The following is a 12692-nucleotide window of genomic DNA, read 5'->3' as shown; positions in this document are numbered from 1 at the left end:
CGCCGCCGCGAGCCCTCTGCTCCAGCCGCTCCAGCCGCTCCAGGACTGCACTCCTCGGATTTCACCTCGTCCCTTCGTCCCTCACGCTCCGTTGGCTTCCTCACTCCCTCCTGCTCCCCTTTGGTCGTCTGTCGCTCTGGCTCCTCTGCGGCCTTCTGGAGCCCCGTCTGCGTCTCAGTTGGCTGAGCCTGCGGCATCTCCATGTCCCACCAGATCCTCACCTCCACCTGGGCTTGGCTGCATTTCGGCTACGGCACCTGACCCGCCGCGGCAGCCCGCTGCACCTGACCCGCCGCGGCAGCCCTCGGCTCATGACCCGCCATGGTTCTTGGACCTGCCCTGGAGACCTCCACTCCAGTCTACTCCTCCCCCTGCTCCGGCTTGAGGTCTCCAGGGCGCCCACCCCTCCTCCCGGTTGTTCCATCTACGGCGCGAGGACGCGCCTACCGGGAGGGGGAGGTACTGTTACAGATCCCTTGTTCCCTGGACTCTAATTCCCATGATCCTCCTGTTTCGTCACCTGCACTCACTTCCCTCGTCAGCTCCTCATCACTCATCACCTGCACCTGGACTATTATCAGCACTCCCTTTATATGGCACTCACTCCCTTCACTCCTCGTCCGTCTTAATGTTCTGTTAAAGTGTATGTTGGGTACTCCTTGCCTGTGTATATTAAAGTATTGTTCATGATTGTGGAAATCCGTATCTGCCTCATCCTTCTACACCAGCTTCACGTAACAAAAACATATATGCAATTTTTATTTCTCTATTTTTTTTTTTTTTTTTTCTTAAGGCTCTGTTTATGATTATTAAAGCACATAAATGGGAAGATGATTTGCTTTTAGTTACAGCTATGCAGAATGAATCAAGCATAACTATGAATTTCTGTCTATGAGATGTTAGGATAATTTTCTGTTTCTGTAACAGAGTTCATCTTTTCAAGCTGTTTTGATCTCTGGTGGCTCTCGGTCTTTTGTCATGATGAACTACAGAAATATCTTCTCTACGGTTAAACACTTTCAGGTTAGAAAGAATTAAAGAACCTGTATCTCTGAACTCTGGACACTAAGATAATACTAGAGAACTTGTAAATATCTTGCGCTGCAAGGCCTTTTTGATGATGATTCATTTTTGTTTACTCAGGCTGGCTATGACACAATAAACTCAACAAATTATTTTTCAATCCCTGCGCCTGATGCAAATAAGCTGTCCTAACTCCAGCAATGTCAATGTGTTGGGACGATGGGTATTTCGTGTTGATGGTGGGACTGATGAGGGTAATGTCACTGTTTAATACAAATAATATGATAAATAGCCACGAAATATAAAAGAAAAAAGTAGGCACTATAAAATTTCCTCCTTTAAATATTCAAACACTCATAATGATACTATTGGAAATATTAGGAATATTCTACCCATATGGAAAGTGTAGAGGATGAGAAAAACCCACAGTCGGATGATGGAAGTTCTCCACTGATCCCCTTTCGGCGACCATTTGTGTACTTTGGCCGTGTATATGACAAAATATTTGTAAGAACGCATTCATTAATGACATTCATTAATATATATTCCACATTGATGATGTTACTTGAAAATCCAGATAACATATTTTGATCCTACAGGTGAATAATAATGGAGACCTGACCTTTGATAAGCCACTTTACCAGTGGCTTCCCAATTATTTTCCTGCATACTCGACTAAAGACATCATCGCTCCACTGTGGACTGACATTGATAATAGTAGGAAAGGAACCATCTCTTACCGACAAGTAACAGACGGTCCTCTCTTGAATCGAGCTTCAAGAGACTTAAACAAATATTTTCCCAACTTGAACTTCTCTGCCTCGTTGGTTTTTATTGCTACATGGGATGAAGTACCGTACTTTGGAAACAATGAATCAGTAAGTTTTTCTTTCATTTAGCATGCACTTTGAAACCTTAAATGTTTATTTGTCTCTCAATCATCATTGTATTGCATTGCATTATAAGTTTTGCATAATTGGGAGATATGGAGTGATATTTATATGCATTTTATGTAAATAGTCTGTTATACTGTTATAAATATCTCATTGATTTACAAGCTATCAGAATTTCATCTTACTTTTTGGCCATATAAATATCAGCATCTGCAACAAACTGCATATTTTTGCTCAGTTTTTTTCTTCCTCCTCCAATGTGAGCTCCATATTCTCACTGTATCATTTTATATAAGCCATAAAAGCCTGCTATATCTAATATGATGCTCAACACAAAGCACATGCAATTTTTATTTCTTGAGATTTTTAAAAAAATATTTTCTAAAGGATCGGTTTATGATTATTAAAGTACATAAATGGGAAGATGAACTGCATAAGGCACTGCATAAACAAGGATAAAGGCAGAATTACTCTTTGTCTATGAGCTATTATCATTTTCTGTTTCTGTAACAGAGTTCATCTTTTCAAGTTGTTTTGGTCTCTGGTGGCTCTCTGTCTTTTGTCATGATGAACTACGGAAATATCTCCTCTACGAATCAATGGTTTCAGGTTAGAAAAAATTAGAACCGTATCTCTGAAGTCTGACACTTAGATAATACTAGAGAACTTGTAAATATATTGTACTGCAAGCATTTTTGGTGATGATTGATTTTTGTTTACTCAGGCTGGCTATGACACAATAAACTCAACAAATTATTTTTCAATCCCTGTTACTGATGAAAATAAACTCTCCAACTCCAGCAATGTCAATGTGACGGGACGATGGGTATTCCGTGTTGATAGCGGGCCTAAGGGTAACTTCACTGTTTAATATAAACATCATAAATTGCCATGAAATATAACATGAAAGAAAAAGTATGCATTATAAAATTTCCTCCTTCAAATCTTGAAACACTCATAATGATACTATTGGGAATATTAGGAATATTCTACCCATATGGAGGTGTAGAGGATGAGAAAAACCCACAGTCGGATGATGGAAGTTCTCCACTGATCCCCTTGCGGCGACCATTTGTGTACTTTGGCCGTGTGTATGACAAAATATTTGTAAGAAGCATTCATTAATGACATTCATTAATATATATTCCACATAGATGATGTCTCTTAAATACAGATAATATATTTTGATCCTACAGGTGAATAATAATGGAGACCTGACCTTTGATGAGCCACTTTCCCAGGGGATTCCCAATTATTTTCCTGCATACTCGACTAAAGACATCATCGCTCCACTGTGGACAGACATTGACATTTCACAAAAAGGAACAATCTCTTACCGACAAGTAACAGATGGTCCTCTCTTGAATCGGGCTTCAAGAGACATAAACCAATATTATCCCAACTTGAACTTCTCTGCCTCGTGGGTTTTTATTGCTACATGGGATAAAGTACCGTACTTTGGAAATAGTGAATCAGTACGTTTTTCTTTCAGTTAGCATGCACTTTTATTGCATAGTATTTATATTGAACTGAACTTTATGGTATGTCCAGAATGATGCCTGTATTAATGAGGATTTCCTGGTCTCTTCCAGGAGTCAACTTTCCAAGTGGTTTTGGTGTCTGGAAGAAACTTGTCATTTACATTCATGCATTATGATCATATCACCTCCACCTATGCTGTAGAGGTAAAGCAGTGTGGGAAATGTGTTAATAGTTTATGGTCTGTAGCAGTGTGAAATGTATTCAGATTTAATGGAGTTTTTTTCTTTGTGTTTTCTTCATTAACAGTCCGGCTATGACACAAATTACTCTACTAATTTCCTTTCAATTCCTGTTTCTGACATCACAAACCTGTCATACACAAGCAATGTCAATGACATGGGTAGATGGGTATTTCGTGTCGACAATTCATCGGAAAGAAATGGTAAATATGTGTCTTAATGAAATGTGCCATTTACTTAAATTTGAGATGTATAATTTTGTAACTGTTGTCTCAACATGCATTTGTTTGTTTCTTTAAATAGTGTGTGTAAGAGAGTTTTAAGTCTTATAGGTAGATATATGTATGTAACATCTACATCTGTTTTGTTTTTCAGGATTTTGTGGCAGAACTAACCCTCAAGGTAGATTAATTTTACATTGACAATTTGGTTTATAGTTATAGTAAAAGTAGTTGATGCCTCTGTTTTTGGTGAAATCATTGTGCATTTAATATACGGTATCTATAGAAGAATGTACATTCAATCTGCATGTGTCCCCTCAGATTTTTGAGGCAGCTTAACTTTGAATGCAAATTCCAAAACAACAAATAATATTTTTACCTTTAATCACTTTTAATTATTAGTGATGGTGAAATATATCAGTGCTGAAAACTCATCACCATTTGGTGAGATTCACTGTTTTTAATCTTTTGTATTTAAATTATTAATTTAAAATATTCAACATAATATAAACTTTAATTAAAGTCAAATAGTTGAAAGAAAAAAAATCCCATCTTAAAACATTTTTTTTTTCTTAAATATATGTACTCCACAATTATTTGCACCCCTTCATTTAATACCTTGCACAACCTCCCTTTGCCAAGATAACACCTCTGGATCTTCTTCTATAATGCCTGATAAGGTTGGTGAACATATGGGAAGAGATATGAAACCACTCCTCCATAGAACCCTGTGAATATTGTGAATATTTTTTAATTCTTTGAAAGAGGAGAAATTGCAAAAAAAAACAAAAAACAAAAAAGAAAAAAGTCAGTTTTGCTCATATTTACCAAGGGTGCCAATATTTGTAAAGCAGACTGTATTTATCATTAACTTTATAAACTTTTATAATTTTTTAGATTTTTATTATTTACTGAAATATTTATATATGTTAAAATGTCAGCCGTATGTGAATATGCCTTTTGCTTGGCTGCTTGAATACAGCATCATAATCTCAGGAATTAATAACATTTGTTAATATTTAATGTGGAGTTAGGATAACTTTTTTTTTGCTTGAGTAATTACATAAAATGTATATACCGAATCAGGATTTAAATGTGGGTCCACTTCAAAAAATAAATTAGTGCATGACGCCGTCTGCTGCAACTCACAGTTCTTGAGTAATACAACATCGTCTTCTGTGTTTGCAGCCTCAGATAATCTTCCCAGTGCTCAGGTGTGTGGAAGACCCACATTTACCGCCAGCAGCAATATTATGTATGGTAGATGTGAAAGACATAAATACTTTGACATTAAGAAATGTGATTTTTGAATTGTTTGAGATTCTCTCATAGGAGGTCATCTTTGCTCGAACTTTGGTGGATGCTTAACCAAACAGATACCATCACCTATTACAAATTCACCTACTGGACGCTGGCCATGGCAGGCAAGCATTCTTCTGAATGGAAGTCACTTCTGTGCAGAGGGGAGGGTCTCTCGTCAACAAAGAGTGGGTGCTGACCGCTGCCCATTGTGTTGATAGGTAAACTCATTCAACTCAGCGCCCAGGAGGAAGCAAACTTTTATAGTGTGCTCGCAACCCAGATGGGCAAGGCAGCTTGCGAGTGGGCACCTCTGCTTGTAGACAGCCTTTCCCTTCTGCTGGCCTTTGAGTAGAGCTGGTTAGGTTCTAAAGTTTTGAGTTCTGTCCACGTTTGCAGAGCACGGACGAGACAGAGCAAAAGGTCTGAGGAGTCGCCATTCACGGAAGCGATTTAACTCGACGGTGCACAATGAGCACTGGGATATGAAGCCGAAGTACTGCTTCTATCAGAGGAGGAGATGGGCGATATCCTGCGGCAGAAGCGTGACGGTAGTGTTGTCTCAAATTTGCCATTATGGGCGGCCCAGCACAAGCCTAATTCTAGCAACTTGAATTTTCAACATGACCCGTCCACAGACCTGAGAGAATGCCCATTGTGCATGGCCCCCAGCTGTGGCAGGCATATTGCACCCCAGCATGTACACTTGTTCAAACTTGCCCATAGACACGAAGGGTTCCACCACGGGCTGAAGGATTGGCAACAGTAGGGGGTGACAGACACCCAGTGCATGCCGCTCTGCCACGCCAATCTCAGGACTTGGTCGTGAAGCCAGTGCTGAAGCAGCCTCATATAAAGCAATCAGAGCGGTGTTACTGCCCCAGGAGTCTCTGAAATAGTTTCAGTGGGGCCGCTGTCCTACCTTTGAACGAATTCAGGCAATTCAACACTGACTGGACACACTCCTCTGTAAGACGCGCTGTCTAGTTGACCGAGTCCAGCTCATAACGAGATAAGAGATCCTCTGCACAGGGGAGTGTTTGCTCTTGTCCCAGTTGACCTAAAGTCCCAACAGGCTGAGGTGACTGAGCACCATGTCCCTGTGTTCACACAACTGATCCCATGACTGGGACAGAATCAGCCAGTCATCGAGATAGTTAAGGATGCAAACACCGCGTTCTATGAGTCGAACAATGGCTGCCTCCGTGACCTTCGTGAAGACATGAGGCGACAGGCACAGCCCGAAGGGTAGGACTTTGTACTGATATGCTCGACCCTCGAACGCATAGTGCAGGAATGGGAAGAATCGAGACATGAAAGTCCTTAAGTTTGATTGCTGAGAACCAATCCTGGGGACGGATGCATTCGAATGGAGGCTTATGCAGGACCCGAGGTTCGCAGGTCCAAGACTGGCCGTAACCCACTGTCTTTTCTTGGGTACAATGAAGTAGGGGCTGTAGAACCTTGTCTTCATATCGGCTGGAGGGACCAGCTTGATTGCGCCCTTCTCCAGTAGGACGTCGATCTCTCCCCTTAAGACCGGAGCATCGCTGCACTGCACATAGGTGAACTGGATGCCCCTGAACTTGGGAGGGCACTGGGCAAAACTGAATTCGCGTAGCCAAGTCTGATTGTACAGATGAGCCAGTGAGACGAACTGGGAAGCACTAGCCAGACTCCCAGAAACCATGCAAGTGGGACCAAAGGGACCACAGATGTACACGGGGTGGGACAGCGAGGCGGAACACAGAGACCTGACTCAGGAGGCACTGAGGCAGCCCGAAGTGTGATTTGAGTGTGCGGTGAAACACTTACCTGGTTTCAAGGTTGGGCAGAGGGTGCGTGAGAAGGGCTGGTGGTGTCCTCGAGCCACAGACATGCCCGCTGGCGATAGTAGAGGGGCATGGGAGTGGAAAGGCATTTTTACAGTTTCGCAAACTCACAACCGTGCCCTCTTGTGAACCAAGAGATAAAGGAAACTGCTCTTTCTTTGAAAATGTAGGTACCATTGGACTCCGGGGGGCCAGTGGCAGAACAGAAACAAAATGAAACAAAAGATTCTCCACCTGGCCCTCCCACGAAGAAGGGAGTTCTGTGGTCACCATCTCCTAAAGAGCAGCTCCTTCCATCTCCAGGTCGCCCGTCTCAGGGACGCGTTCCCTTTTTACGTTTAAGGCCTTTGGCAGGGACCTGGACGGGCTAGGCACTCGCATTGTGACCAGCCGCCTGCTGCCTAGGTGGAAGCTGCTGCTTAGGCTGAGCAGGGGTGGAGGCGGTGCGCTGGATAGAAGCAAAGTTTGAATGCCAATGTCCATTGGCTCGTTTAGTTTACCAACTCAAAGTAGATTGGTCTCTCAAAGCGATCCCCAATTCGTCGGTCAGTTCCGACGTAACGCTGGGGTTGTATTGTCATGATGAACGTACTGAACTGAAGCAATCTTAGCAGCTTTTTACTTGATTATCCATACTTAATTTTGTTAGAAAAATTCATGTTAAAATATGAGTACCGAATATGATACATCAGGTTTTGAGGAACATTTATTTGTTCATCTCTCAGTCATCATTCAAATTGTATCACATTATATGTTTTAAAACTACAGAGCTTTGATCATGAAATTAAACATTTAAATATCTTAGAGTGTTGGTGATGTGAGCTCCATATTCTCACAATATCGTTCTATATAAGCCATAAAAGCCTGATATATCAAATATGATGCTCAACAACAACAAAAAAAATTCTTCATTTAAAAATATAAATAAATAAATAAATGTAATTGTTTTTGTTTTTTTAAAGGATGTTAGGCTTTATAGGGTTAAAACTCATCTTGACTACTTTCTTTGTCTATTTCTTTATCTTCCTCAGTTATTCCATCTTTTCTTTAACTGTGGTTTTGGGGCGTCAGACCCAGAAAGGCTTCAACCCCAATGAAGTGTCCAAAAATGTGAAACTAATCATCAAACATCCCAGTTACAACAGACGTACGAATAACAATGATATCGCTCTGCTCAAACTGAGATCTCCCATCACCTTCACTGACTACATCAGACCCGTGTGTCTAGCAGCTGATGGCAGTGTGTTTAACAACGGCACAGACAGCTGGATCACTGGATGGGGAAACATTAGTCGAAGAGGTGAGAATTCATTTCTGGTTCATTCAGTTACATTAAACTCAACATGAAACACCTTTCACAATACCATTCGAAAACAGAATAGAGTAAATAACTTCATGTCTTTCCTACAGTGTCCCTCCCATCACCTAATGTTCTACCAGGAAGTGGAGGTTCCTGTAATTGGTAACAGACAGTGCAGCTGTCTCTATGGAGTTGGAAAAATAACAGACAACATGATCTGTGCTGGTCTACTGGAGGGAGGCAAGGACTCATGTCAGGTACACAAACCCTGTTCAGTTCCCTTAAGCCACTTTTCCACCGTTGTTTCGAATGGTTATAAGAACGGTAAGGAATGGTTCCAGTTATATTTCCACTAAAGCTTGGTTCGGTACGGCACAATTACAAATCATTCTCGGCCTGGAATTCTCAGCATGGTTGGCTAAACCGTGTTGGTAGAATGCATGTAGTGATGTCACAATTCAGGATCGGTCACTTATTTGTTGCCTGAATGGTTTGGCCCAATGGTGGTAAAGTGGCTTTAGTGTCCTCAAACTTGTGTTTACAAATTAAACAATGAGTGCTTCAAATAAAATAACATGCTCCAATTCAGAGGCTGTATTCTGCAATGGTGGAACTGGGCATTGTTTAATGGGATGGTTTAACCACAAAAACATTCTGTATGAACTTAAATCAGTTTCATGCCACGATTAATTGAGAATTGATGTCATGGGCCAAAAAAGAATAAATAAAATAAAATTTATATAAAAAATATCTTGCAAAAAGAAGAATTTTTTTGCAAGGATAATACACAGCAATAATTGTCAAGATCAAGCTTAACAATCTTTTAAAATATACCTTTTTGGGAAAAAAAGTCCAAACAAATGAAACAGCCCTCTGCCATATATTTTAATGTTTTTGAAATGAAATTTAATCAAAAATAGAGTAAAACAAAGTATTAATTTCTTTAAATCAATCTTACTGACCCCAAACTCTTGAACAGCAGTGTATGTCTCTTTCTACAATGATTGCATTGATTTGTATTTTTCAGGGAGATTCAGGAGGTCCGATGGTGAGCAATCAGAGCTCGGTATGGGTCCAGTCCGGTATCGTTAGCTTTGGCTGTGCTCGACCTGAATATCCCGGTGTTTACACCAGAGTATCCCGCTATCAGGAATGGATCACCTCCTTCATGTGCAGCGATCCTCCAGGTTTTGTGCAGTTTACCTCTGCTGGAAACAATTCTGACAACAATTACACCTGTCCTGATCCTCCTCCTTCTTCTCTTCCTCCTTCCACAACAATAGTTAAAGAAACAAATATTCCATCTTCTGCAGCATCTGTTGTACAAATCTCTTTGATATCATTTTCTCTATTTTTTATAGCAATTTTTTTAATTTTTGTTTTTTATCATTTTTTAGGCAAGAAAGCATGCAGTGCTTGTAAAAAGTTCTTTTCCAGTGGTGGAAAGATTACTGAAAACATTTACTTAAGTAAAAATACCATTACATTCCAAAGAATGTAGTGTGAGTAGAGGAAAAAGTACCAAAAAAATACTTAAAAAGTAGCTTATTTCAAAAGTACTCATGAGTAGTGAGTACTGAGCTGTGGATTCTACCCCTTTAAAATAAATACTGTACACTACAATTTATAAATTTAGAAAACTAAATTTTACATACTGTAATTCCCATTATATTTTGTTTGTCAGAAAGATTAAAGAATATCTATCATCCATTTTTTTTAAATGTATCGAAACAACACAGAAAGACTATAGCCTATTGAGATGAGAAGATGAAAGTTATTCTCAGTTCACTTGACACCATAATCATTGTTTAATAAAAAAGATTTAAAATTAGGCGTAAGGCCACTGAGCCTGAGCATGCTATTTTTGCACAGAAAATATCAATGATAGGAACAGTGCAAATTCAAAAACCTTTAGAAACTCATACAAGAGTTCAGAATCACACACCCCAACCTCACACCAAATGTGTATATATATATATATATATATATATATATATATATATATATATATATATATATATATATATATATATACAGGGCCGGATTAACATAAGGGCTAGGTGGGGCTGAAGCCCCAGGGCCCGCGGGTAAAGGGGGCCCGTGATTGGCTGGAGGAAATGAGATTGACAAGTCATAGGTGGTTGATTTGTGTCTAATAAAATAACAAGAAAAATTGATTGGAAAACGTGCCTGACTGATAAATCACCGTCCAATCAAAATGACATCGGAAAACGCCTCTTTGCGTTATGCTATCGCATGTAGGCCTAGATGTAGACTAGAAAATGGGAAATTGGCCTTTTTTTGCTTGTTCAGCCTCGCTGGTGTTCAAAATTATTAAAAAAGTGATGCGCAAAAAAAAAAAAAAAAGGAAAAATAAGCTTGAAAGGGAGAAAAGGGATGCTAATCTTACAGCAAAAATTCCAAAACTAACTACTACGGTTCACATAAAACATCCGAGCCAGTGGAAGACCCCGCGTGCAGCGGCAGCTCACAATTATCTTCACCCACCGACACCGTCGCCGATCTGCGTGCTTTACACGTTGAAGAAGGTGAGATAGCAACTGCAGCAAGTCATTATTCTTATATATAACGAGTTAAGTCCTATTCGGATGGTAATTGTTTCTCATGGAAACGAAAGGTGTTTTCAACATTTTCAGGGACGAGTCGATTGATTTTATTGCCGTTTGAATGCAGAATGTCAGTGTTTTTCTCTCATCATCATCACCCATGTAAAAATCCCGAATTAACTTCCCTATGTTTTTTGTCGAACACCAATGTCCGTCGTTGTCTCCACTATCTGCCTTTGAAGCACATTCTATCAGTTGCAGTTCTGGTGCCTCCATCACAACTCGACCTCGACACATTCACATCACATGTTAACACAGCGGTAGAGTTACTCGCGGGACACTGCACTTATTCGCAATCAATAGTTCATTATTTGCATGTGGTTTAAAGCCCTGCCAGTTAAACATGTCATTCGTGTGCTGTTCTGAGATGCGCTTTTTCTGACCCCATACACCCGAAGCGTGCACACACACTTAAGCCTGTCAAACAGCACCTGACCACTGACTGGACTTCATCTTTCGCGTCTGATTGCGCTATAATATCCTACTGTCAAATACACAAAAGGTTTACATAAACACAGTTGGTTATGTCTGAAGTGAGTTGAGAAAATCGGACGCGTGCAGGTCTTAAAGTGACAGCATCCTAATAGATAGCATGCGGTTCCTTGTCCTTAAAGGGATAGTTCACCCAAAAATTAAAATCCTGTCATCGCATACTCACTTTCAAGTTGTTTTAAACCTGAATGAGTTTCTTTCTTCTGTTGAACACAAAATAAACTATTTTGAAGAATGTGGGTAACCTAACAGTTGCTGGTCCCCATTAATTTCCATAGTAGGAAAAAAAATATATAATGTGGAAATCACTGGGGACCATCAACTGTTTGGTTACCCACATTCTTCAAAATAGTTTATTTTGTGTTAATCAGAGGAAAGAATTATTGTGTCAGCAATATATGCAATACAATTTTAAAATATGTATTATGCACATTAAAAATATTAATCAGCTGTACTTTACTTCATGTAAATAGCATGGAATATTTAGTGTGCCTGTGCTTATATAAAATGATTTGATAAAATGAGATTTGTAAAAAATATAAAATAACAATAATAATAAAAAAAAATTCTTGTGGTCAAGACACTGTGGCATGGCAATCGGATGAAAGGGGGCCCTTGGTGTTGCTATAGCCCCAGGGCCCAATGTGTTCTTAATCCGGGCCTGTATATATATATATATATATATATATATATATATATATATATATATATATATATATTTGTGACGAGCAGGGCGGGCGAGAGCCGTGAGGGAACGGCGTGGCACCTGCGAGGCGTGCCGGCCTCGAGTCTCTCACGGAGGAGCTCCGGAAGCATAAAAGGAGGAGCGACATCAGTGAAGGACGAGAGAGGACCAGGCCTGGACTTTATGTTATGTTTTATTATGTTTGTGTGGCCGGCAGACGTCCGCGAGGGTCTGCCGGCATTACTTTCGTTTTGTTCTTTGTTTATTTTGAATTAAAGTTACGTTGAATGTTCGCCGGTTCCCGCCTCCTTCTTCCCACATCTACTAACCGTGTTACAATATTATTTAGCATATTAGAGGAAGACGCTGATATCTGAATTGACTCAATTCAGCAGCCATGATTAACAGCGGTCGGCGGTTGAAGTTTTGCAGAATTTGATTTGACGACAGTCACAAGACCAATTACTCGATCCAATTACGTTGATGGATAAAAATAAAATTAAAACAACATGTAACCAGTAACAACCACAAACGGAGGGAAAATAGTGGAGTAAAAGTAAGCTACCGATACATCACTTAAAATAATAATAATAATAATA

The 12692-nt window shown here is 40.0% G+C and overlaps 1 protein-coding gene across 1 annotated transcript in view; it reads left to right on the top strand.

The window, feature by feature from the left end:
- LOC125255960 overlaps nucleotides 1-10298 on the top strand; it is a 43896-nt gene extending 33598 nt beyond the window's left edge. Inside the window, 15 exon segments of the mRNA XM_048171571.1 lie at nucleotides 1623-1901; nucleotides 2430-2525; nucleotides 2641-2770; nucleotides 2899-3023; nucleotides 3113-3391; nucleotides 3509-3601; nucleotides 3705-3840; nucleotides 4013-4039; nucleotides 5047-5118; nucleotides 5191-5321; nucleotides 5323-5378; nucleotides 8021-8289; nucleotides 8400-8425; nucleotides 8427-8546; nucleotides 9317-10298. Of these exon segments, the coding sequence (XP_048027528.1) occupies nucleotides 1623-1901; nucleotides 2430-2525; nucleotides 2641-2770; nucleotides 2899-3023; nucleotides 3113-3391; nucleotides 3509-3601; nucleotides 3705-3840; nucleotides 4013-4039; nucleotides 5047-5118; nucleotides 5191-5321; nucleotides 5323-5378; nucleotides 8021-8289; nucleotides 8400-8425; nucleotides 8427-8546; nucleotides 9317-9790 (2313 nt within the window). The 3' untranslated portion in view covers nucleotides 9791-10298.
- The last annotated feature ends 2394 nt before the right edge of the window (nucleotides 10299-12692 follow it).

This window comes from Megalobrama amblycephala, linkage group LG20 (assembly GCF_018812025.1).
Source record: "Megalobrama amblycephala isolate DHTTF-2021 linkage group LG20, ASM1881202v1, whole genome shotgun sequence".
NCBI classification, from domain to species: Eukaryota; Metazoa; Chordata; class Actinopteri; order Cypriniformes; family Xenocyprididae; genus Megalobrama; species Megalobrama amblycephala.
This window is presented reverse-complemented; position numbering and strand designations above follow the sequence as displayed.